Source organism: Cyanistes caeruleus, chromosome 26 (genome assembly GCF_971803275.1).
Source record: "Cyanistes caeruleus chromosome 26, bCyaCae1.hap1.1, whole genome shotgun sequence".
NCBI lineage: Eukaryota > Metazoa > Chordata > Aves > Passeriformes > Paridae > Cyanistes > Cyanistes caeruleus.
In genome coordinates this window covers 3,725,229-3,751,807 of record NC_141726.1, presented here as the reverse complement: position 1 = coordinate 3,751,807, position 26,579 = coordinate 3,725,229, and the positions used below count along the sequence as shown (strand labels likewise).

At 48.6% G+C, this 26,579-nt stretch overlaps 1 protein-coding gene across 4 annotated transcripts in view; it reads right to left on the bottom strand.

Annotated features, from left to right (window-relative positions):
- Nucleotides 1–26,579, bottom strand: part of CSMD2 (CUB and Sushi multiple domains 2) — a 274,223-nt gene that overhangs the window by 210,116 nt on the left and 37,528 nt on the right. For all 4 annotated transcript variants that reach the window (XM_086863203.1, XM_086863206.1, XM_086863204.1 and 1 more), the window contains one exon: nucleotides 17,974–18,086. In XM_086863203.1, the coding sequence (XP_086719329.1) occupies nucleotides 17,974–18,086 (113 nt within the window). The remainder of the gene's footprint in view (nucleotides 1–17,973; nucleotides 18,087–26,579) is intronic.

Here is a 26,579-nt window from a genome sequence, read left to right as displayed (position 1 = left end):
TCCCCGTGGCCAGGAGCTGCAAGCCCAGAATTCCACAAAAGAAGGGGTTTTAGAGGCTGCAGACTCAGAACTGTATAAAAATCAGGGTTTGGGAGCTGCACAGGCCTGAATTCCATAAAATTCAGGGTACCAGGGGCTGCAGAGCCCAGGAAAGCCATAAAAATTTGGCTGTCAAAGGCTGCAAGCCCAGAATTCCATAAAAATAGGGATGTCAGGAGCTGCAGTATGCAGAATTCCTTGAAAAATGGGATTGTCAGGCCCAGAATTCCATAGAAATAGGGGTGTGAGGGGCTGCAGGCCCAGAATTCCATAAAAATCAGGGTTTCAGGAGCAACAGAGCCCAGAATTCCATAAAAATAGAGAATTCAGGGGCTGCAGAGACCATAATTCCATAAAAATCAGAGTGTCAGGGGCTGCACAACCTGGACAGGCTCAACACACCAACCTGACACTTCTCCAAGCTCCCAAAACTTTCCGTTCCCATCTGATTTCTCCACAAAAAAACTCGGGATATCCCTCCTCTGCTCCCAGCCACTCTGCTTCCAGCACTGCAGCCTGCCCCTGCAATTTCCAGGGGGAGTTTCAGGGCTCCAATTGCTGCTCACACAAACTGCTCCGGGGCTTTGTTGTGCTCTGCTCCACTGCCCTTGCAGCAGAACATGGATTTTCCTGTAAAATATCCAAATTCCAGCTGCTTTGGCCCACTGAGGATCCGCTCAAACAAACGTGGAACAAGGAATTTGACTTCCAGGAAGTTGTTTTTTTTTTCCTGCTGAATTCCTTCCTTAGCAGCCACCAGCTCCTGAGGACAAAAAATACAATTCCTGAAACAACAGGAGAGGATGCTGGGAGATGGTTTGGGATAAAAACACCAGGACTTGCTTGGGAATTCCCAACAAAACACAATTAATGGGATTGTTGTAGGGAACAGATAGATTTTTTTTCCTCCCATTCTACGCTCCTGATTTATAGGATAAGAGGTTGCATTGAGGAGCAGGATAAAAACAATATTCATTATTCCAAGGTTATTTTAAGTGCAAAAAAAGATTCCTCTGGTTTGGTTTATAGCATTAAATCTATAAATATATATAAATATATAACAACATGTCTGGAATATGAATTCCAGGACAGTCTGGGACCTGAGTCTCTGTCCAGGACACTCTGAAAAAACAAAAATCCAACGATTTCTGACACGGCCTGTGGAACAAACTGCTCCTGATTCTCTGGATAATTTTGGAATCACCTCTCTGTCAGTTCCATTAGGATTTTGGAGACTCCTGGGCTTCAAATCCTGTTTGTTTCCCTCACACTGAGCAGGGTTTATGTAATTTTTGATATGAAAGGAGAACTCCACACTGAACTCCAGGTCCTGGTAAATCCAGGATGGCTCCAGTGCCCATCTCAGCCATTCCTGAGCTCCAGCCAAGCCCTACAAACCAGCACTAAAGGGATTAAATCTCCAGGAGGGGAAAATTCACAGAATTCAATGACACAGCACTGGGGAAAAAAAAAAAATTCCAGCAGCAAAACCAACTCTGAAAGGGATGGAAGTGTTGGGAAGAGACTGAACCAGGAGATGTTCCCAAATCCAGAGGAAAAATGGACATGGATTTGCACAGGTGGGACACCCAGCCATGGGAAAAACCTCCAGAATGAAGTAAAAATGGGGAGGAAAATGAGAGGAAAGAAATATTCCTGCAAATTTGCTTCCTCCACAAGGCCAGGGCAAAACAATCAGGAAATTTGTGTTCCTCAAACAAGGAGATGGAATTTCCACACACCCAGCTCCACCAGGGCCCAGAGGAAAGTCACGGACCCTGAAGCCAAAAATTCCAATAAATTTCAGATGCTCCACAGCAATAAATATGTAATTTAAGGACAAATTCTCCCTAAAATCCATCAGGGAGAAATAAAAAGGACAAACTGCTCTGGAATCAGTTGTGGGCTCTGAATGGGTTACTTGGAACCCATTTCTACATGCTTTTTTTACCCATCCTCTTTCTTTCCCCTCAGCTTTTGTGCAAAGCTGAAAATATCCAGCCATGCCACGCCGCCTGTTTATGGAATAACAGCAGAGCTGCCAAATTCCCACCCTCCATTCTCCACTGCTCATTCCCAGCGATGGAGGCCACGATTCCCAGGCAGAAATGTGCATTTCTATCCCTCTCTTCTTTGGCACCAGGATCTATTTTGAATTGAACGAGCTCATGTTTTTCCCCCTCAGGCTGAAATGCATTTCAGGCATTTCATGGGATTTGTTCGGATCACAAATGGATGTGAAGTCTGATCCAGCAGAATAGAAACACCTGGATTTACATACATTAATATATTATATTAATATATAATATATTAATATACATCATATATAAAATATATAATATATTAATATTAATATATGTATTTAATACATTCATATATGTAGCTAGTAAGTTTATTTTATTGGTATATCTATTTATTTAATATATTAATGGGTATTTCATATGTTAATATATACAGTTTATATATTTATTATCTGTAAAGTTGATAAATACATTAATACATTTGCTAAATATATTTTAAAAACACCTCTCAGATTGTTTCTAACCACAGGGTGGGACTGGGCACAGGGAATTCCCTGGGGAATATTCCAGGAGTCCTGTGCACGTGGATTCACTTTTTCCCCCTTCTTTTTTCCCCAGGAACACAAAGGTGTTCCCCAGAACTCACAAAGGTGAGTTTGTGTGTCCAGGGATGGATGAAGAAGTGAGGAAAATGTGAAATCCTCAGGAAAAGCTTTTCCCTGGGATTTGTTGGTTGCTTGGGTTTTTTCCTTGTTTTCTCCCTTTTTTCCACAGCAGAGGAGGGTTCTTTCCTTTCTGCCTGTCACTCCTCAGGCTGGCAGCACAATTTGAGCTGCAAATGCCAAAATTCACCTTCCAGAGCGGCCTTGGCTGAGGGGGTTTTGTTGGGAATTGTTGGGAACATGGAAAACCCACAGGACACCAATCATCTTTACTTAATCCCTATTAAATGGCCCCAGAATCCTGCCTTGGGAAATGATCAGGGTGGAATTCCACTCCTCCCATCTTTTGGAAGCCCAAACTAAAACCCAACAGGAGGAATTTTATGGCAGAGCCAATAAAAATTTCCACTTAAAGGAAATTAATGCCTTAAGTAACACATTTGAGTCCCCGTGTCTTGCATAAATTAAAGGTCATGCACTCAACTCTTCCAAACTCAATTATTTCTCGCCTAATGAAGTTTATACAGCACATTAAATGGGCAAATCAAACTGAAACCATCCCTCTTGACCAGCTGGAGTTGGAAAAATGATGAACAACGACGTTCACTGCCCAGAAAATAAAAATATTTCCAAAAATCCTCATTTTTCCTGAGAGCTGATGGCCCCTGATTTGCTGTTGGAAGGTTCAGGATACTCCAAATTCCCTTTCAGGAGAGGCTCAATTTTTTCTCTTTCAAGTGGGCATCGTTCCTATCAGCCCTCCACATCTGCTAATTAAGCACTCTTCAGTAATTAAAGTTCTTGCAGTAAAAAAAATTAAGAATTAGGAGGCGATCATTAGGGATTAAACACTCCCAGCACAAAGGGGAATGTGGAAAAGCCAATTTGCAGGAACAGATTGGGACTTGTTGCAGTTTTCTGCACAAAACTGGGGAGGGAACGGTGTTTGCATGACATTTTCCTGATTTTGATGAGTTTTTCATTTGGTCACTGAAATTATTGGAAGATGAAATAACTGAATAATTATGGCATGTTTAGTTCAGCTTTTCAATTTATTTGGAGTTGTTGAGTTTCCTGTTATTTTAGACTGGATTTTACCAGCACCAATAGCAAAAAAATGTCATTTCCAAGGTGTGGAAAATAATAATAATAATAATAATAATAATAATAATAATAATAATAAAATTAAAATTAAAATTGGAGAATTAATTCTCAAAAATTGCAGAGTTCCTGTTCATGTTTAGAATTCCCTGATTTGTCTTCTAATCCCAGCCAGGGGTAGGGAGGGTTTGGGTCACTTTTTCTTCCAAATCAACTGAAATCCTGTTGGGTCTGAAAATCTGAATTGTGGGCTTTGAAAATCTGAATTGTGGGCTTTGGGAACCTGAATTCTGGGCTTTGGCAGTCTGGACTGTGGGCTTTGAAAATATGAATTCTGTGCTCTAAAAATCTGAATTCTGGATTTTGGCAATCTGGATTGTGGGCCTTGAAAATCTGAACTGTGGGCTTTGGGAGCCTGAATTCTGGGCTTTGAAAACCTCAATTCTGTGCTCTAAAAATCTGAATTCTGGGCTTTTAAAATGGGAATCCCAAGCTTTTATTTCCCTGTTGATGTGCTGTGCTCACCACTGGAGCCAGTTCCCCTCTCCTGAGTTGAGCTTCTCCCATTTCCTGTCCCAAAATTTGTTGTTTCCTCCTCAAAAAGGGACACCTAAAGCTGACTTCTCTCAGGGTGTGCTCATCCCTGGCAGGTTAAAACCACCCATCCCATAAACATGATAAAGAAGGACATCAGTAGGAAATAAATGGCTGCAGAGGGATCAGCCCAAGGATTGTCCAACTCCCCTCCTGTCCAAACACATCCAGAACCCCCAGCTCTGGCAAGTGTTGTCCAAGAAGGCTTTGGACAACAAAGGTGGCATTTTTGGGGTGTCCAGGAGTTGCACTTGGATGATTTTTGGTGGTTCCAACCTGGGATATTTTATGATTCTGTGATTAAAGGACAACGAGGACTCCGCTGCCAGATGCCACCAAAATGGCCAAATTCAAACCCAAAATGGCCAAATTCAAATACCAAAATGGCCAAATTCAAACACCAAAGTGGCCAAGTTCAAACACCAAAGTGGCCAAATTCAAACACCAAAGTGGCCAAATTCAAACCCAAAATGGCCAAATTCAAATACCAAAATGGCCAAATTCAAACACCAAAATGGCCAAGTTCAAACACCAAAGTGGCCAAATTCAAACACCAAAGTGGCCAAATTCAAGCACCAAAATGGACCAAATTCAAATACCAAAATGGCCAAATTCAAACACCAAAATGGCCAAATTCAAACACCAAAATGGCCAAATTCAGACACCAAAATAGCCAAATTCAGACACCAAAATGGCCAAATTCAGACACCAAAACGGCCAAATTCAAACACCAAAATTGCCAAATTCAAACACCAAAGTGGCCAAATTCAAACACCAAAGTGGCCAAATTCAAGCACCAAAATGGCCAAATTCAAACACCAAAATGGGCCAAACTCAAACACCGAAATGGCCAAATTCAAACACCGAAATGGCCAAATTCAAACACCAAAATGGCCAAATTCAAGCACCAAAGTGGCCAAATTCAAACACCGAAATGGCCAAATTCAGACACCAAAATAGCCAAATTCAGACACCAAAGTGGCCAAATTCAAGCACCAAAGTGGCCAAATTCAAACACCAAGATTGCCAAATTCAAACACCAAAATGGCCAAATTCAAACACCAAAATGGCCAAATTCAAACACCAAAATGGCCAAATTCAAGCACCAAAATGGCCAAATTCAAGCACCAAAATGGCCAAATTCAAGCACCAAAATGGCCAAATTCAAACACCAAAATGGCCAAATTCAAGCACCAAAATGGCCAAATTCAAACACCAAAATGGCCAAATTCAAACACCAAAATGGCCAAATTCAAACACCAAAGTGGCCAAATTCAAGCACCAAAGTGGCCAAATTCAAACACCAAAATGGGCCAAATTCAAACACCAAAATGGCCAAATTCAAACACCAAAGTGGCCAAATTCAAACACCAAAGTGGCCAAATTCAAGCACCAAAGTGGCCAAATTCAAACACCAAAATGGCCAAATTCAAACACCAAAATGGCCAAATTCAAACACCAAAGTGGCCAAATTCAAACACCAAAATGGCCAAATTCAAGCACCAAAATGGACCAAATTCAAATACCAAAATGGCCAAATTCAAGCACCAAAATGGCCAAATTCAAACACCAAAATGGCCAAATTCAAACACCAAAATGGCCAAATTCAAGCACCAAAGTGGCCAAATTCCAGCTCCACAGTCCCCTCAGTGGTTCCTGCACTGCTTTTCCCTCTCCTCCCTCACCAGGAGCTGCACCTCCTTCACTGCAATGTTGAGCCCAGCAAGTGTCACTTGACGTTTGCTTAAATGCTTTAATAGAGGCTCCTATTTGCAGAGCATTAGCACAGCCTCTCTCCAGCGCTGATTGGGCTCATTTGCATATGCAAATCACACGTCAATAAGAGACACTTAATATTTCCTCCACTTCATTTAGGGCTGCAGCAAACGTGGGTCGATATCTGCTCCATCCTCTGCAGGGAGGGAAGGGGGGCTTGGGGCTGAGTCAGCAAATGCTAATTAGCTCTGCTGCTTCCAAGCCTTAAAATCAATTAGTGAGATATTAAGGCAGACTGGCTGGGAGCTCATTGAAGTAATAAAAATCTTTTGTGTGGCTAAAAAGGAAAATAGAACAGGAAGGTTTGACTCTTCCTTCCCCAGGGAGCTGGGGTAGTCTGGGATCCTGATGGAGAGAAAATCATCTGCCCCCGGAATGTGGCTCCACTGGGCACGACTGGGAGGGGAAAAGTAGGAAGGATTTCCCAAAACCACACAGATTTCAGTGGGAGTTTTCCCTCTGCCCTTGCTGGAGCAATGGGAACACTCAGGGACAGCAGAAGGAATGGCAGCATCACATCTACCAAAGCCCAGTGTCCAGGACAGGAATCCGCCAGTGATTCCTGATCACAGCCAGGGCAGGGACTCCAGGATTCAACAGCTCCAAAAATCCCACTCAGCACTCCAGTGATTCCTGATCACTGCCAGGACTCCGGGATTCTACAGCTCCAAAAATCCCACTGACCACTCCAGTGATTCCTGATCACTGCCAGGGCAGGGACTCCAGGATTCTACAGCTCCAAAAATCCCACTGACCACTCCAGTGATTCCTGATCACAGCCAGGGCAGGGACTCCAGGATTCTACAGCTCCAAAAATCCCACTGACCACTCCAGTGATTCCTGATCACTGCCAGGGCAGGGACTCCAGGATTCAACAGCTCCAAAAATCCCACTCAGCACTCCAGTGATTCCTGATCACTGCCAGGACTCCGGGATTCTACAGCTCCAAAAATCCCACTGACCACTCCAGTGATTCCTGATCACTGCCAGGGCAGGGACTCCAGGATTCTACAGCTCCAAAAATCCCACTGACCACTCCAGTGATTCCTGATCACTGCCAGGACTCCAGGATTCAACAGCTCCAAAAATCCCACTGACCACTCCAGTGATTCCTGATCACTGCCAGGACTCCAGGATTCTACAGCTCCAAAAATCCCACTGACCACTCCAGTGATTCCTGATCACAGCCAGGACTCCAGGATTCAACAGCTCCAAAAATCCCACTCAGCACTCCAGTGATTCCTGATCACTGCCAGGACTCCGGGATTCTACAGCTCCAAAAATCCCACTCAGCACACCAGTGATTCCTGATCACAGCCAGGGCAGGGACTCCAGGATTCTACAGCTCCAAAAATCCCACTCACCACTCCAGTGATTCCTGATCACAGCCAGGGCAGGGACTCCAGGATTCTACAGCTCCAAAAATCCCACTGACCACTCCAGTGATTCCTGATCACTGCCAGGGCAGGGACTCCAGGATTCTACAGCTCCAAAAATCCCACTGACCACTCCAGTGATTCCTGATCACTGCCAGGGCAGGGACTCCAGGATTCTACAGCTCCAAAAATCCCATTCAGCACTCCAGTACCAACTCCACAAGCTCCTGGGAGCGAGAAGTGCCCCGAGGAGCTGCAGCACCAGCTCAGCCACCCAATGGCCAGTCCTGCACCTCAGGAAATCCACTGGATCCTCCCCAAAATCCACACGCTCCAGCTGAGCTTCCCACCCTGAGGAAATCTCTGGGAGGAAGGGACTCTATCAAGAGGATCCTTTGGAATCACCTGGTTTACACCAGCTGAGGGTCACAGGCTCACCCCATCCCACAGGAGAGGCACAGGCAGGAAAATCCATGAAAACGGAGCTTTTAAGGTGTTTCCCCTCACTCAGCTGCAGCTCCTGCAGGAATCCCATGGATATTGGACCTTGGGAACTCATGGAAAGCTCTTGGATCCAGAACCAAGCTCAGGGAACAGCCCTATTCCTGCTTTCTGTCCCTTTTCCCACCTACGGAGGTGTAGGTTCATGAACAAGACTCCTAAATTCCCAGGGAAATCCAGCAGCCAGCACAGCTAAATTTCCATTTATTTCTTCACCCTCTAATCAAGGATTTTTCTTTATGAGTGCCTGAGCACCTGCTGCAGCCCCAAGCTCATCAACACTGCACGGGGCAGACACCTGGCTCGCCTGCTGGATTTTACATCCCAAAATTTATTGGACATGATGGAGCAGCACTTGCAGAGCTCCTGCCAAGGCTGGCAAAAATAACTGCATCACCCCTGCCATTCCCAATTTGCCATTCCCTCCCCTTCCAAGGCTGGAATGGCACTGGCTGAAATGTGCTTGTGATCAGGAGAACAATTCCAGCTCTGTCCCATCCTTTTTGTTCCAGAGCAAAGTGGAAATAAACAGCAAATCAGGATTTAAAAGGCAGCTTTGGATGTCTCAGGTTGGTTTCTGTGCTCTGGAAGTTGTCCAGGAAACAACAACTCCTGTCTAAATGCTGAAGGAGGCGTTTTGGGGTATTTTTGACCCAAAACAAGGTATTTATTCACTGCCAGACCAACACTAGTTGTCCCAGTGCTGGCACAGACCCGAAGCACTGGCAGGGGTTTGGGTTAATTTGGGATAAAAAGCGCAGGTGATGGATTTTGACCAACCAGGTGCTACTTCTCCCTCCAGATTCCCATCCAGCACTCCACACACGTCACTGACAGGGAACATTTGTGCCAAATCCCTCATTTCCCATCCATGGCACATGGAAATGGACCAGGAGCTGCAGGTTGCACGCAGGGACATGGAAAAAATTCCCCATGAAAAACCTGTTCAAGGCAAACCTGTTGCCAGCCAAATTTTTTTACTTGAGGTGGAAAACACTTAATTGGGACAGAATCAATGCAGGGCTATGCTTGAAATCTAATTATCCATCTCTTGCAGACACTGCCCTGTGTAAAACAACCCTGCCACTCAATAGTATTGATAGTCCTGCCCTGCTCTCCTGGTTTTCCATGGAATCCAGGGACTGATACATTGCAGAAAAAAAGCAAATTAAAGACTCTGTGCCAGCCCCTCCCAAAATCCAGGATTTTATGACCTGCTGCTCTTCGTGGCTTTATCACCACAAGCTGATAGGCTACACAAAGGCTACAAACTTTATTTTCTTAACTGAGCAAAGCTCTGTGCTCAGGAATAGGGACAGGGAAGATCCGGTGTGGATATTCAGGGATCATTTCCTCACTTTCCAAACACCACAGGATGTCAGACAGCTCCACCTGACACTGCCCCAGCCCAGACAGCCCCTGAAACTCAGGAGGAACTTGGGAGCAATAAAATTGTTGAAGGCTGATAAAAGGAGGGACGGTTCTAGTCAGATATTGGGATGAAATTCCTTCCTGGAAGGGTGGGGAGAGGCTGGGATGGAATTCCCAGAGAAGCTGAGGCTGCCCCTGGATCCCTGGGAATGTCCAAGGCCAGGCTGGAGCAAGCTGGGATGGTGGGAAGTGCCCTGCCCATGACAGGGAGGTGGAATGAGATGAATTTTGAGGTCTCTTCCAACCCAAACTATTCCAGGATTCCAAATGGGAAGCCTCCATCAGCATTCCCAGCTCATTCTGCATTTAGCACTTTATTAATACCTGGAAATTTGGAACATGCCCTCAATATCCACAGCAGAATGTTTGCTTTTGTGAGGGTTTTATTTGTTTGGCTTTGTGTGTTCTTCAGTTTCCATTTTTGTTTGGGTTTGTGGGGATTTCATGGATTTTAATTTGGTTGGTTTTGTGTCTTTTTCATTTGTTTGGTTTGTGGTTTTTGGTTTATTTGGGTTTCTGGTTTTTAGTTTATTTGAGTTTGTGGTTTTTAATTTATTTGAGTTTGTGGTTTTTAGTTTATTTGGGTTTGTGGGGTTTTTGGTTTGTGTCTCTTTAGTTTGAGTTTGTGGTTTTTAATTTGTTTGGTTTGTAGGTTATTTGTTTTGTTTTTGTAGATTTTTTGGCTGGTTTGTTTTGTGGGTCTTTAGTGTCTTTTGTGTGTTTTTAATTTGTTTGGTTTTGTGGTTTTTTGTTTATTTGGGTCTGTGGGACTTCAGTTTATTTGTGTTTGTGGTTTTTAGTTTGGTTTGGCTTTGTTTGGCTTGGATTTTCCTCCTCCACAGACAGTGTCAGTCTATCAAACCCAGAAGCCCATTTGGGCAGCTTTTAGAGAAAAATCTCGATTATTGAGCATCCAAAGCCAACAAGAACTCAAAGTGATCCATCAGCAGAGCACCAGGGGCCACAAAGCCAAACACCAGCTGGGGAAAAGGAGAAGTGCAGCAGCATCCCAACAAATCCCAGAGCCAGGAACGCTCCGAGAGGGACGGGAAGCAGCATTTAATTGCATTTTCTCCATCTGTTTGCACAACTCCACAAAGAGCCTGTGAAGAATGAGCTGCCTGTGCCTGAGCAAGAGCTGAATATTTATCTCCAAACAGCTCCAGCTCCTCTGGGCTGCTTCCCTTGGGATTTCAGTGGCACTGCAGCTCTAATTGTTCCTTTTCCATCGGCCCTGAGTGTTTGCAGAGAGTCTTGGGAAGGAATTCCAGGATGGGAATTCCTCAGGGATTCCTCAGGGCCTTGGCTCCCTCCAGGAATTCCCACTGAACTTGGCTTTTGGGGAGGAAAAAACCAGACCACCAACAAAAACCCCACCCTAAAATTAAAATTCTAAGTTACAAAGAAGAAGGTTCCTTAAAAAAAAGCATTCAAGGTTATTGCATCCCTCTTCTTTTATATTTTACTTCAATATTTGTGTATTTATGTTTATAGATATTTAAAATAGTCACTTGCTGTTTTTATATCCCCTCGTATCTCTATAAAAAAGGGCCCTGGGTCCCTCCAGGAATTCCCACTGAACTTGGCTTTTGGGGGAGAAAAAATCCAGACCAAAAAAACCCCACCCTGAAATTAAAATTCTAAGTTCCATAGTTGAGTATTCCTAAAAAAATAGCATCCAACATTATTGCATCCCTCTACTTTTATATTTTTCTTAAATATAGGTGTATTTTGTATCTATTTATATTTAAAATACTCTTTATTAATTTTTTCATATTTGTTTTTATCTCCATCCCTTTGTATCCCTTTAAAATGTATTTTTTCCTCTATATTACATATAAATATATATATGTAAATATTTCCCTTTTTTATAGATATATTTATATCCCTCTTCTACAAATAGATTTATAAATTGTGCCCTGACAAGGATATAAATGAAAATACAACCCCATGCTCTGCTTGACAAGGTGGGGGTTGCTCCAAGGTTAGATTTGGGAAGTCTTTTCTAACCCAAACAGTTCTGTGATTGTATAAATATATCCTTAAATCCCTTTTTATTTGTTACCCTCTGGTCTAACACAGCATCCAGAGGTGGTGATTTCATAGTAATTGAATTTACTTTAATAATTTAATCTTCTTTTATCCCTTCATTAGTGAACAAATAAAGCACCTGCTTTGCATCCCCTGCTTTAGAATTTCTTTGGAATTTGTATCACTTTTCCTCTCAATGTCCCAGGCTTGCCTGATTTATTTTAAGTCAGCTCTGAGTGAATTCCTCAGGTGTGAGGCAGCAAGGAGAGGAATTAATTCCCTTTGCAGTCCAGCCTCACACATCTTCCAAGGCAAGCAAAATACAGACATTTCTACATTTTTAGGAAATTTTTTCACCAGATGAGGCTGTCAAGATTCACGTCCCAGTCAAATTTAACTGAGATTATTTATAACTGGCTCCAAAATTCTGCAGCTGAAAAGAAATTCAGGACTCCACAGCTGGGTTGGGGCTGGGAGAAAAATCATTTAGTGAGAAAAGAAGGAAAAATCCACCAGTCTGAGGGTGAGCAGGGCTAATTAGGAAATCATGTTGAATTCAAGGGACAGTAAATGGGGAAAGAAAACAAATTTAGAGATGCTAAAAGCACGAAAGCATTTAATTTAAATATTTTCTAAACGAGACGTGCTGAAATGGAGCTCCCTGAACTGCTGGTGTTTCCTAGAAGCTCGTAAGTAAAAAAATTACCTTGAGATCAAAGCATTTTATTGAAATGAAAATGAAATCCTCTCTGTTCTCCTAATTCCCCAAGAAAAAGCTGACAAATTTTCACTCCCAGTGGTCCCACCATGGTTGCCCTGGGCTCTTTTGCCACACCTGCCACTAAACCCAGTGATTTGTGCTGATCTAAATCCCTCTCCTCTCCTCTCCTCTCCTCTCCTCTCCTCTCCTCTCCTCTCCTCTCCTCTCCTCTCCTCTCCTCTCCTCTCCTCTCCTCTCCTCTCCTCTCCTCTCCTCTCCTCTCCTCTCCTCTCCTCTCCTCTCCTCTCCTCTCCTCTCCTCTCCTCTCCTCTCCTCTCCTCTCCTCTCCTCTCCTCTCCTCTCCTCTCCTCTCCTCTCCTCTCCCCAGAGGGGATTTTGGGGGGGTCCATTCCCAGATCTTCAAGCAGCTCTGTGTGCCCCCAGGAACAAGAATTCCCACCACAAGGAATATCCTGAGCTTTTTGGGTCACTTGGAAACTGCGATCTCTGCAGGGTGAGGTGGGGCAGAACCAGCTGTGCCACATCTGGGGAGAGACACCGAACCCCTGGGGCCTTCACCTCGCAGCTCTGCAGCCCTGGCAGCACCAGCCTTTGTCTTTTCCCACCCTGCAGAGCTGTGAGCACCAAATCCCTGCCTTTTCCCAGCTCTGCGCTGGGATTTGGGATCTGGAGGGAAATCCCAGCAGACAGAGGGAGATGGGGAGCAGGGAGAGCCAGGCAGTGAGAGTAGACAGGAATGAGCTGCTGGGGAAATGGAGAGAGGTGAGGAAGTCACACAGTGAGGGAAAGAGGATTAAGGAAGATCCTCCAGCACAGGAACAGAGAGAAGTCCCAAAACCACAGGGTGGAGAAGGAAAAACAGCAGCGCTGGAGCTGTTATTCCTCAAATCCCACTGAACCTCTGGCACCAGCAGCTGGAGCAGCATCTCTGCAGTGTCAGGACCTCCTTCTGCTCTTCCAGAAGCTCCTTTTGCTTCTCCAGGAGCTCCACATTGTCCCTACTGTCCTGGCAGGAGGAGACAGCCAGGGTGGGTCATTCCCAGATTTTCTAGCCACACAACAACTCCTGATTGCTCTTCCTGGAGCTCTTCCAGGGAATCTCAGGAGCAAATCCTGGAGCTTGTTCTGCCCTTCTGCTCCTGCAGGAGCTCCACGCTGTCCCTACAATTCCTGCCAGGAGGGGACAGCTGGGGGGTCGGGCTCTGCTCCCAGGGAATAGGGGCAGGAGGAGAGGGAACGGCCTCAGGCTGGGCCAGGGGAGGCTCAGGGTGGGTATCAGGAGGAATTTCCCCATGGAAAAGGTGGCATTGGAGCTGCCCAGGGAGGTTTGGTGTCCCCAGCTCCGGAGGTGTCCAGGGAAGGGCTGGATGTAGCACTGAGTGCTCTGGGCTGGGGACAAGGTGGGGGTGGCTCAGCTTGGATGATCCTGGAGGGTTTTTCCGAGCGGGGATGTCGCTGTTGGACACGATGTGTTAGTGTGGCTTCACAGCACACACCACGAGTTGTCAGGAAAAGGGGTCTTTATTCTCTGAACTTTTCAGCTTTTATAGGGTCTCCCACTATGACTGGGTAAGGGAACACCACCACCTCTTGTCTCATCGGTGGGACAAGAGAAAAACTCGCTATTTACAGTTCTGCAGAACTGCTTTGAGAAAGCAAGATGATTTACAAATGTTCTTTTTCAGTGCAAGATCTCCCAAGAAACTTTCTCTTGGGAACAGATCTGCCACTGACAGCTTGCAATTCCCTCAGGCTCCAAGAAAATCAGGTTCACACCGGGATTCTCACAGGGACAATGGCTTTTCACAGATCTCCAGCCCTGCCCAGCGCTCCAGCTGAGCTATTCGTGCTGCGATAGTGGGAATGCCCAGGACACACCCTGGGAATGGCAGGACACACCCTGGGAATGCCCAGGACACACCCTGGGAATGGCAGGACACACCCTGGGAATGCCCAGGACACACCCTGGGAATGGCAGGACACACCCCTGGGAATGGCAGGACACACCCTGGGAATGCCCAGGACACACCCTGGGAATGGCAGGACACACCCCGGGAATGCCCAGGACACACCCTGGGAATGGCAGGACACACCCTGGGAATGCCCAGGACACACCCTGGGAATGGCAGGACACACCCCTGGGAATGGCAGGACACACCCTGGGAATGGCAGGACACACCCTGGGAATGCCCAGGACACACCCTGGGAATGGCAGGACATCCCGGGAATGGCAGGACACACCCTGGGAATGACAGGACACACCCTGGGAATGGCAGGACACACCCTGGGAATGGCAGGACATCCCGGGAATGCCAGGACACACCCTGGGAATGGCAGGACATCCCGGGAATGCCAGGACACACCCTGGGAATGACAAGACACATCCCAGGAATGCCAGGACATCCCGGGAATGGCAGGACACACCCCGGGAATGCCCAGGACACACCCCGGGAATGGCAGGACACATCCCAGGAATGGCAGGACACACCCTGGGAATGGCAGGACACACCCTGGGAATGACAGGACACACCCTGGGAATGGCAGGACACACCCTGGGAATGGCAGGACACATCCCAGGAATGGCAGGACACACCCTGGGAATGGCAGGACACACCCTGGGAATGACAGGACATCCCGGGAATGCCAGGACACACCCTGGGAATGGCAGGACACACCCTGGGAATGGCAGGACACACCCTGGGAATGACAGGACACATCCCAGGAATGCCAGGACATCCCGGGAATGGCAGGACACACCCCGGGAATGCCCAGGACACACCCCGGGAATGGCAGGACACATCCCAGGAATGGCAGGACACACCCTGGGAATGGCAGGACACCCTGGGAATGGCAGGACACCCCGGGAATGGCAGGACACACCCCGGGAATGCCCAGGACACATCCCAGGAATGGCAGGACGTGGCTGTGTCCTCTCCCAGCCATCCCTGCCGAGGGATCTGATCCTGCCCTCCCGTTTATCAGAAGATGTTCTCTGCTGACAGCAGCCTCAGCTGATGCATCCCCAGCAGCTGGGGCAGAGCAGACATCACTGCAACTGTTTCTGTGCCTCTTTCATGCCTCCAACCCCACTTTCTTCCTGTCCTTTATTTAAAACAAAAAAAATAAGTTCCTGAGAGCGTTTGTTCCCAATTTTAAAATTCTGTTTCTTTTGGTGCATTTCCCACCGATCGCTCCGAGGGAGGAGGAGAATAATGAGCAGGCTTTGATGGCAGATCACACCAGAGCCATTTACTGCGGGACTCATGCACTGCTCTGCCTTCAAACGGGAATTATCGTGTCACCGGGCTCTTCCCTGAGTCACACATTCCCAAGAACTGAAGCAGCATTCCAGCGTGCATCCAAACTGCATTTATCACCTCCTTTAGCCTTAGTTAACACCCAAAACTCGAATAATTTGCTTTGGGGCAGGCTCAGGGTGGCACTTGCAGCAATAAACCCCTCTCCCACCCTCAAAATAAAGCCCTGATTTATGCCAACGCTCTCTGTCACTCTGGCTCAGGTTAAATTTTAAATACATTTATTTTCCCCCTCGGTTACAGCCTTGAAAGCCTCCTAATCACCAGTCAAATAAACTCCAGATCATTTCAGATGTGTGTGACTAAAGGGCAGCCCTGGCTCGAGCCTTTGTACAAGATTTCCTGCGGCATCAAGGTAATAAAAAAACATTACAAAGTGTACAAGGAGCCGTGTGTAAATGCCAAAAAATGAACTGGAAATGTCAAGAAAGTGCAAAAGCAGCTGCGTGTCCTCTGTCCCAGGATTTGGGAGTGACGTGGTCTCACACAGAGACCGACAGATGTTCCAGCAGAGGGGTTGCAAATGGGCAAATCTGAAACAAATTGCGAAAATTTTGGGGTGGAAAAAGCAGTTTTGCAAATGGATTTGCCTTTCCTCCCAACAGGCTGAGCTCACCTGTCCCGACATCCTCACCTGTCCCACCATCCTCACCTGTCCTGACATCCTCACCTGTCCTGACATCCTCACCTGTCCCAACATCCTCACCTGTCCCATCATCCTCACCTGTCCCACCATCCTCACCTGTCCCGACATCCTCACCTGTCCCACCATCCTCACCTGTCCCATCATCCTCACCTGTCCCAACATCCTCACCTGTCCTGACATCCTCACCTGTCCCAAAAGCTTCACCTGTCCCACCATCCTCACCTGTCCCAAAACTTCCACCTGTCTCACCATCCTCACCTGTCCCACCATCCTCACCTGTCCCATCATCCTCACCTGTCCCACCATCCTCACCTGTCCCGACATCCTCACCTGTCCCAACATCCTCACCTGTCCCACCATCCTCACCTGTCCCAACATCCTCACCTGTCCCACCATCCTCACCTGTCCCACCATCCTCACCTGTCCCGACATCCTCACCTGTCCCAACATCCTCACCTGTCCCACCATCCTCACCTGTCCCAACATCCTCACCTGTCCCAACATCCTCACCTGTCCCAAAACCTCCACCTGTCCCAACATCCTCACCTGTCCCAACATCCTCACCTGTCCCACCATCCTCACCTGTCCCATCGTCCTCACCTGCCCTGACATCCTCACCTGTCCTGACATCCTCACCTGTCCCACCATCCTCACCTGTCCCAACATCCTCACCTGTCCCGACATCCTCACCTGTCCCAACATCCTCACCTGTCCCGACATCCTCACCTGTCCCAACACCCTCACCTGTCCCAACACCCTCACCTGTCCTGCCAGCCCCCACAGCCTCCCCAGTGACCCCAAGCCCTGGGAACAGCCAGAGCTGCTCTCTGACCTTCTGGGAACCAGTGGGACAATCCTGGGACAAAGCTGTGTCCCCACTGTGAGCTCTGATCGCTTCAGCACCCACAAAACCCTCGCAGTGCTGTGAGGCACAGCAGAGAATTAGAGAATTTCTCCCGAAATTAGAGGGGATTTGAGCAGAATTTAATTGGTAAGAGCATGAAATGCTGCGAGGCTCCACCATCACCTCAATGAAGGCATTTCCCTGGCTGAATGTCCGGGGTAATTGGCTGGTTGGACTCATTACCAACAAGTTCTCAGCCTTAATGATAATTTTAAGGACTCCAGCAAAAAAAATAAAAAGTAAAAAAAATAACAAATGATGGGGAGCTGAACAGCATTTTAGGTTCAGTAATCAACAGCCGTGTAAGCTGCATTTTAACATGGTTAATTTGTCATTCCCCCAGCAGCAGCATGGAACATCATGACCTGACTTCCACTAGGAAACAGCTTTTTCCAGATATCTGAGGGTTCCACTGCCCCAGAGTATTTGAGGGTTTGCAGCCTTCACACACAGCCCTTCACCCCCACAGGGCATCGTTTATGGCAGCAAACCCAGGGCTGAATTCAGGACTTGGGGAGGCAGGAGTAAGGAAAAAGCAAAATAACAAATGGGTGAAGAGAATGTAAGAAAAGTGCAGTAATTCAAATCTCCTGGACACACTGCTCCTGGAAACCCCACTGTCAACCTCACATTACCCACCCTCCCAGACATTCCAGGGAATTCATCCAGAGTACACTTTTAACGAAAAAAAAAACATTCTGGAAGGAAGCAGCAATTTAAATGCTGAAAAAAATATATATTTAATTACACAACAACGAGGCAGAGATGCCTAGATCCTGGTACAGACTCTGCAGCTCAGTTTCCCACCTCCCAAGCTGAATTCAGGTGTAATTCCAGCTCCTCCTGGACTCACCCTCATAGCTGGCCTGGAAGCCTTGGGCACTCACGGCGTAGTCACTGACGAGCCACAGGGACAGCACGAGGCCGGTACTGACGATGGGAGCAGGCAGCTGGAATCCTGTCAGCCTGGAAAAAACCCACAGCAAGGTCACACTCACCAGGAAAAACCCACAGCAAGGTCACACTCACCAGGAAAAACCCACAGCAAGGTCACACTCACCAGGAAAAACCCACAGCAAGGTCACACTCACCAGGAAAAACCCACACAAGGTCACACTCACCAGGAAAAACCCACACAAGGTCACACTCACCAGGAAAAACCCACACAAGGTCACACTCACAGGAAAAATCCATAGCAAGGTCACACTCACCACTGCTGCCCTGAAAAACCCACACAAGGTCACACTCACCACTGCCCTGCAGAAAGCCAGGAGTGGGGCAGATCCTATCCTGCTCCAGGAGAAGGCTCTCAGAGCTGCAGGACACCTGGGACTGCCTGAGAGCAACAAATCCTGGGCTTTTCCCACCTCCTGCCTGGCCACAGGAACTGCTCCTGGAATTTTGCACTGTTTTCACAGGTTTTCTCCACTCCTGTCGTTCTTCACTGCTCCTGTCCTGCTTCACACCTTGGTCACCAACACCTCTCCTGGGGCACTCCACAAACCCAGCCTTGGGATGCTGGAGCAGAACCCACCTCATCCATGCCATGGGACAGAGATTTTGGGGTGATGAGTGAGCCCAGGGCATTGTTCAGCAATGCTTAAAGTGTTTTGAGAACCTTGGAGTAAAAATCTGACTGAAGCATTCTACAAACTGCACTAGACTGAACACAAAAGCAGGTGAAAATGGATGTTAGCAACGACTGAAAACCTTCAGTGTGGTGCCTCCAGAGTGTCTGCTCTGCAGTCTGGTGGTGGATAAGGCTGGAAATTTCTAGGAATCCTCCCCACCCTCACCCAGCTCAGCACAAGGCCAAGGATGGGGGTTTAATGTGGGGACAGATCCAAAATGCACCACAGCAAAGGCTGGGATGGTTCTCACCTCCTCCCTGAGGTAACAATCCAAGCCCACAGCCATGGAATTGCTGCATGACAGAGTGTGGGAGCTGCACTGCAGGAATTCTCAGGACATGGACACAAATCAGAGTGAAGGGAACAAAATAAAATTGGACAAATCCAGGAACTCCCAGCCCTTGTGTCTCGTCCTCCCATCTGCTTTCCCTTATGGACTCACAGCTAAATGACAACTGATTTTATTATAAAAGCATGTTTATTAATGGTTTTCATTAATCCCAAACACAAACCCCTGCTGCTGAGCCATCCCCAGACCAGCTTATTCCCCAGAATTACAGTTTTGTAACTTCCAAACCTTCTCCTTACGTTTGGCCAAGGGGATTCCTGGACAGATTTCCAGTTCAAAGCAATCCCACAATGGACTTCTGCCTGCCAGCACCGAGGCCAGGAATCGAGGAGCAATCCCTGAGCTGCCCCAAACCCAGACTAACAAACCACGGGAGCAGCAGGAACTGAGGGAATTTGGTCTCATTTGGGATCAAGAGTGCTCAAAGGAGTCCTCAAAAGAGTCCACAAGGGCAGGAGTAGGACAAGATAAACAGGAAAAAATAGAATTTAAAGCTTCTCACAACACACTCCAAAGTTTATCTTGTGTAGAGCTGCCAGACTTTGTGCCAGAGGGGCAAAGGATCACCTGTGATACAAAGCCCTCTGACCCTTTAAGAAATACCTGTAAATATGATTTCATTCAGGGTATTTCCTCTCTTCACATGGAATGAAAAAGCACCCACAGAACAGAACCAGATTTGGGGGGCACCATTTAAATTCCTCTGAACACAGCCCAAGCAATTCCTCCTTTAAGCCATCACCAGCCCCCAGAGACAGCGAGGGAACCTCCCTCCTCCTCTCTCTGGCTCTCATTTAGCAAACTTAAATATTATTTCACACACATTTGAGCTCTGACTGATGAGAGTTGACAGGCTCTGCCTGAGAACTTTATTGAAGCAAAATTTCCAGTTACTGGCAGAGCTCACAGAGTTGCCAGCCCATGATTGAAGTTTTAATGTCAGCGCAGCAGCACTGACCAGCCCTCAGAATCAAATCCGTTGTCTGGAGAAGCTGGAAGGACAATTGTTCCTGTTTATTAACAATCAAAGCTTCCAGGATCCAGAGGGATTCAGTTTTTACTATGCTGAGTAAAAGCATCATTGTTTTTATTAATTAATTTGTCCGTTTAATTAAGAGTGGCCTGATGAAACATCCATGCACTAAAGAAAAAAATAAAATAAATACAGGAAATGCTTGGAGCAGCTTTAATAAAAGCAGAAGCTGGTGATTTATCTTTCCCTGATCACCCCATAGCACCACCCAGGAATTTGTTAATGCAGCCTGGGCTTTTCATTACCCAGAGTGGATCTGCTCTCTCTGAACTGAGCTTTTTGCATCGTGGATTCTGCTCACAGTCCCTGTGCTAAGAGGATCCCACTTTGCAGATGTTGCTTTTAATCCAGGGCAACACGAACATGTCCTTTACCTGTAAGGAAGAGCTGCTGTCCTGAGGAGTCACAGGAATTAAGTGTTACCTGAAATAACACTGCCCTGCAGCATTTATTCCAACACAACTGGTATTTTCTACTAACAGGGCTTTAAAAGCTAAGTGCCTGTGCACGAGGCCATGAAATTGTCACCCAGTTTGTTCTCAGGCTTTCCACAGAGCCCACACTGACTGGAGAGACGGTTTCCAAGGGAACCTCTAGAAACTGATAAACCCAACCAGCTCTGATCCTCAGAGGTTCCCTCGCGTGTCCCCAGCATGTCCAGAGCCAGCAGAGCAGAAGGGGCTGCCTGGCAGCACCAAAGGGCACCAGATCCTGCTCCAAACCCTGCTCCAAACCCTGCTCCAAACCCTGCTCCAAACCCTGCTCCAAATCCTGCTCCAAACCCTGCTCCAAACCTGCTCCAAACCCTGCTCCAAATCCTGCTCCAAACCTGCTCCAAACCCTGCTCCAAACCCGATCCAAACCCTGCTCCAAACCCTGCTCCAAACCCTGCACCAAACCTGCCCCAAACCTGCTCCAAATCCTGCTCCAAACCTGCTCCAAACCCTGCTCCAAACCTGCTAGAAACCTGCCCCAAACCCTGATCCAAACCTGCTCCAAACCTGCTCCAAACCTGCTCCAAACCCTGCTCCAAACCCTGCTCCAAACCCGATCCAAACCCTGCTCCAAACCCTGCACCAAACCTGCTCCAAACCCTGCTCCAAACCTGCTCCAAACCCTGCTCCAAACCCTGCACCAAACCCTGCTCCAAACCCTGCACCAAACCTGCTCCAAACCCTGCTCCAAACCTGCTCCAAACCCTGCTCCAAACCCGCTCCAAACCCTGCTCCAAACCCTGCTCCAAACCTGCTCCAAACCTGCCCCAAACCCTGATCCAAACCTGCTCCAAACCTGCTCCAAACCTGCTCCAAACCTGCTCCAAACCCTGCACCAAACCTGCTCCAAACCCTGCTCCAAACCCTGCTCCAAAACTACTCCAAATCCTGCTCCAAACCCTGCACCAAACCCTGCTCCAAACCCTGCTCCAAACCTACTCCAAACCTGCTCCAAACCCTGCTCCAAACCCTGCTCCAAACCCTGCACCAAACCCTGCTCCAAACCCTGCACCAAACCTGCTCCAAACCTGCTCCAAACCTGCTCCAAACCCTGCAGCAAACCTGCTCCAAACCTGCTCCAAACCTGCTCCAAACCTGCTCCAAACCCTGCTCCAAACCCTGCTCCAAACCCTGCTCCAAACCTGCTCCAAACCTGCTCCAAACCCTGCTCCAAACCTGCTCCAAACCCTGCTCCAAACCTGCTCCAAACCCTTCACCAAACCTGCTCCAAACCTGCTCCAAACCTACTCCAAACCTGCTCCAAACCCTGCTCCAAACCTGCTCCAAACCTGCTCCAAACCCGCTCCAAACCTGCTCCAAACCTGCTCCAAACCCTGCACCAAACCTGCTCCAAACCTGCTCCAAACCTGCTCCAAACCCTGCTCCAAACCTGCTCCAAACCCTGCACCAAACCCTGCTCCAAACCCTGCTCCAAACCTGCACCAAACCTGCTCCAAACCTGCCCCAAACCCTGCACCAAACCTGCTCCAAACCTGCTCCAAACCTGCTCCAAACCTGCTCCAAACCCTGCACCAAACCCTGCACCAAACCTGCTCCAAACCCTGCTCCAAACCCTGCTCCAAACCCTGCACCAAACCCTGTTTCACTTCACCAAACCCTGCTCCAAACCTGCTCCAAACCTGCTCCAAACCCTGCTCCAAACCTGCTCCAAACCTGCTCCAAACCCTGCTCCAAACCCTGCTCCAAACCCTGCTCCAAACCCTGCTCCAAACCTGCTCCAAACCCTGCTCCCAACCTGCTCCAAATCCTGCTCCAAACCTACTCCAAACCCTGCTCCAAACCCGCTCCAAACCCTGCTCCAAACCCTGCTCCAAACCCTGCTCCAAATCCTGCTCCAAACCTGCTCCAAACCCTGCTCCAAACCTGCTCCAAACCCTGCACCAAACTCTGTTTCACTTCACCAAACCCTGCTCCAAACCTGCTCCAAACCTGCTCCCCTGCACCAAACCCTGCACCAAACCTGCTCCAAACCTGCTCCAAACCTGCTCCAAACCTGCTCCAAACCCGCTCCAAACCTGCTCCAAACCTGCTCCAAACCCTGCACCAAACCTGCTCCAAACCTGCTCCAAACCTGCTCCAAACCCTGCTCCAAACCTGCTCCAAACCCTGCACCAAACCCTGCTCCAAACCCTGCTCCAAACCTGCACCAAACCTGCTCCAAACCTGCTCCAAACCCGCTCCAAACCCTGCACCAAACCCTGCACCAAACCTGCTCCAAACCCTGCTCCAAACCCTGCTCCAAACCCTGCACCAAACCCTGTTTCACTTCACCAAACCCTGCTCCAAACCTGCTCCAAACCTGCTCCAAACCCTGCTCCAAACCTGCTCCAAACCTGCTCCAAACCTGCTCCAAACCCTGCTCCAAACCCTGCTCCAAACCCTGCTCCAAACCTGCTCCAAACCTGCTCCAAACCCTGATCCAAACCCTGCTCCAAACCCTGCACCAAACCCTGCTCCAACCCTGCTCCAAACTCTGCTCCAAACCCTGCTCCAAACCTGCTCCAAACCCTGCTCCAAACCCTGCTCCAAACCCTGCTCCAAACCCTGCTCCAAACCTGCTCCAAACCTGCTCCAAATCCTGCTCCAAACCTGCTCCAAACCCTGCTCCAAACCTGCTCCAAACCCTGCACCAAACCCTTCTCCAAACCCTGCTCCAAACCCTGCTCCAAACCTGCTCCAAACCTGCTCCAAACCCTGCTCCAAACCCTGCTCCAAACCTGCTCCAAACCCTGCACCAAACCCTGCTCCCAACCTGCTCCAAATCCTGCTCCAAACCTACTCCAAACCTGCTCCAAACCTGCTCCAAACCTACTCCAAACCCTGCTCCAAACCCTGCTCCAAACCCTGCTCCAAACCTGCTCCAAACCTGCTCCAAACCCGCTCCAAACCTGCTCCAAACCTGCTCCAAACCCTGCACCAAACCTGCTCCAAACCTGCTCCAAACCTGCTCCAAACCCTGCTCCAAACCTGCTCCAAACCCTGCACCAAACCCTGCTCCAAACCCTGCTCCAAACCTGCACCAAACCTGCTCCAAACCTGCTCCAAACCCGCTCCAAACCCTGCACCAAACCCTGCACCAAACCTGCTCCAAACCCTGCTCCAAACCCTGCTCCAAACCCTGCACCAAACCCTGTTTCACTTCACCAAACCCTGCTCCAAACCTGCTCCAAACCTGCTCCAAACCCTGCTCCAAACCTGCTCCAAACCTGCTCCAAACCTGCTCCAAACCCTGCTCCAAACCCTGCTCCAAACCCTGCTCCAAACCTGCTCCAAACCTGCTCCAAACCCTGCACCAAACCCTGCTCCAAACCTGCTCCAAACCCTGCTCCAAACCTGCTCCAAACCCTGCACCAAACCTGCTCCAAACCCTGCTCCAAACCCTGCACCAAACCTGCTCCAAACCTGCTCCAAACCTGCTCCAAACCCTGCTCCAAACCCTGCTCCAAACCTGCTCCAAACCTGCTCCAAACCTGCTCCAAACCCTGCTCCAAACCCTGCTCCAAATCCTGCTCCAAATCCTGCTCCAAACCCTGCTCCAAACCCTGCTCCAAACCCTGCTCCAAACCTGCTCCAAACCTGCTCCAAACCCTGCTCCAAACCCTGCTCCAAACCCTGCTCCAAACCCTGCACCAAACCTGCTGCAAACCCTGCTCCAAACCTGCTCCAAACCCTGCACCAAACCCTGCTCCCAACCTGCTCCAAATCCTGCTCCAAACCTACTCCAAACCCTGCTCCAAACCCGCTCCAAACCCTGCTCCAAACCCTGCTCCAAACCCTGCTCCAAACCTGCTCCAAACCCTGCTCCAAACCTGCTCCAAACCCTGCACCAAACTCTGTTTCACTTCACCAAACCCTGCTCCAAACCTGCTCCAAACCTGCTCCCCTGCACCAAACCCTGCACCAAACCTGCTCCAAACCTGCTCCAAACCTGCTCCAAACCCTGCACCAAACCTGCTCCAAACCCGCTCCAAACCTGCTCCAAACCCTGCTCCAAACCCTGCTCCAAACCCTGCTCCAAACCTGCTCCAAACCTGCTCCAAACCCGCTCCAAACCTGCTCCAAACCTGCTCCAAACCCTGCACCAAACCTGCTCCAAACCTGCTCCAAACCTACTCCAAACCTGCTCCAAACCCTGCACCAAACCTACTCCAAACCCTGCTCCAAACCTGCTCCAAACCCTGCACCAAACCCTGCTCCAAACCTGCTCCAAACCCTGCTCCAAACCCTGCTCCAAACCCTGCTCCAAACCCTGTTTCACTTCACCAAACCCTGCTCCAAACCTGCTCCAAACCTGCTCCAAACCCTGCTCCAAACCTGCTCCAAACCTGCTCCAAACCTGCTCCCCTGCACCAAACCCTGTTCCAAACTCTGTTCCAGACCCTGCACCAAGCCCTGCTGCCCTGCACACCGAAGAGCCCCTCTGCCCACACAACATCAAACGTGGCTTCACTGCCGCTGCTGAAACCAAACTCAGTCAGGAGGAAGCAGAAAATGCTGCTTCAATCATGAAATTATCTGCGCAGCACCTCTGCCCCACAGCCCTCCCTGGCTGCTCCTGCAGGGAAATCCTGCACTGGGAATGAGCTGGAACTGCTCCTGGTTCTCACTGAAATCACAATAAAACCCACTTCTCCTCTCAAGCCTCCAGCCAATGCACACAACTGAATTTTTTATCCTCTCTGATGTCCTTGCCTTTTCCAAGTGAGAGCCCAGGCAGCATCCCCTTGAAGGAACAATCATTTACCATGTCCATGTTCAAAACCTCAGCTCTGCTGTTCCAAAGCTCCAAGACAGCTGGATTGGCAGGAATCCCTGCTTGGTAACTATTCTCCTGCCTTCCTCCCTAAATCTGCATCCCAGAGAAATTTAAACCATGGGAATGGCAGACAGAACATGGAATCATTCCCCACCAAACAGCAATTCTGACATGGCTGATCTTTAGGGCAGCAATCACAAAATACACACTAACAAAGCAAAAAAGCAGCAAACTCCATTCCTTGTTTTTATGGAGTTGAGGGCAGTAATAACAGCAGGAATAATCATATTCCATTCCTTCTGTACCTCTAGCCAAATGGATTATTGAGTGATTATCCCCTTAACGTGCTTGGAGCCAGCACTGATTGTGTGAGATTTGCAATGTGTTTTTCATTGGCTTAATTTTGCTCCCGCCGTGAGGAACCAAACGAAACCAGTGCCAGAAATGCCACTTGATAAGCTTGCCCTTGCAAAAAATCAATATATCCAAACAAATCAACACAGAAATCCTCTGCTCTGTTTGCATCCCTCGTGCTCTGCTTCAGGTGTGCCACGGATGCTGCAAATCTTCCTGCTTTGGCTCCCAGTTTGCAGCAGGACGGAAAAATCTCTTCTGGGAGAGCTGATGGCAGTGAGAACACCTTCCACAGGTGAGAACACCCTCCTGCCACGAGGCTCAGCCTGAATCAGATGGGGCAGAACCCCAGAATCAGGGAGGTTGGAAAAGCCTTCCAGGACCATCGAGTCCAACCTGTGCCAAATCCTCACTTTGTCCCCAAGTGCCACATCCAGACCTCCCCTGTGCCTGCCTCCAGGGACTGGGACTCCAAACCTTTCTGGGCAGCCCCTTCCAATGTCTGACCACCCTTTCCACGGAGAAATTTTCCATAATATCCAATTCAAATCTCTCCTGGTGCAGCCTGAGGCCATTCCCTCTCCTCCTGTTCCTGTTCCCTGGGAGCAGAGCCCAAACCCCCTGGCTGTCCCCTCCTGTCAGGGACTTGTGCAGAGCCACAAGGGCCCCCCTGAGCCTCCTTTTCTCCAGGCTCAGCTCCTTTCCCAGCTCCCTCCCTTTCCCTGGACACTCTCCAGCCCCTCAGTGGATCCTTCCAGCATGACAGCACCGATGGAAAACTGCCCCATGCACCTCTGAAAGGAGCTGAGCCCCAGCCAGAG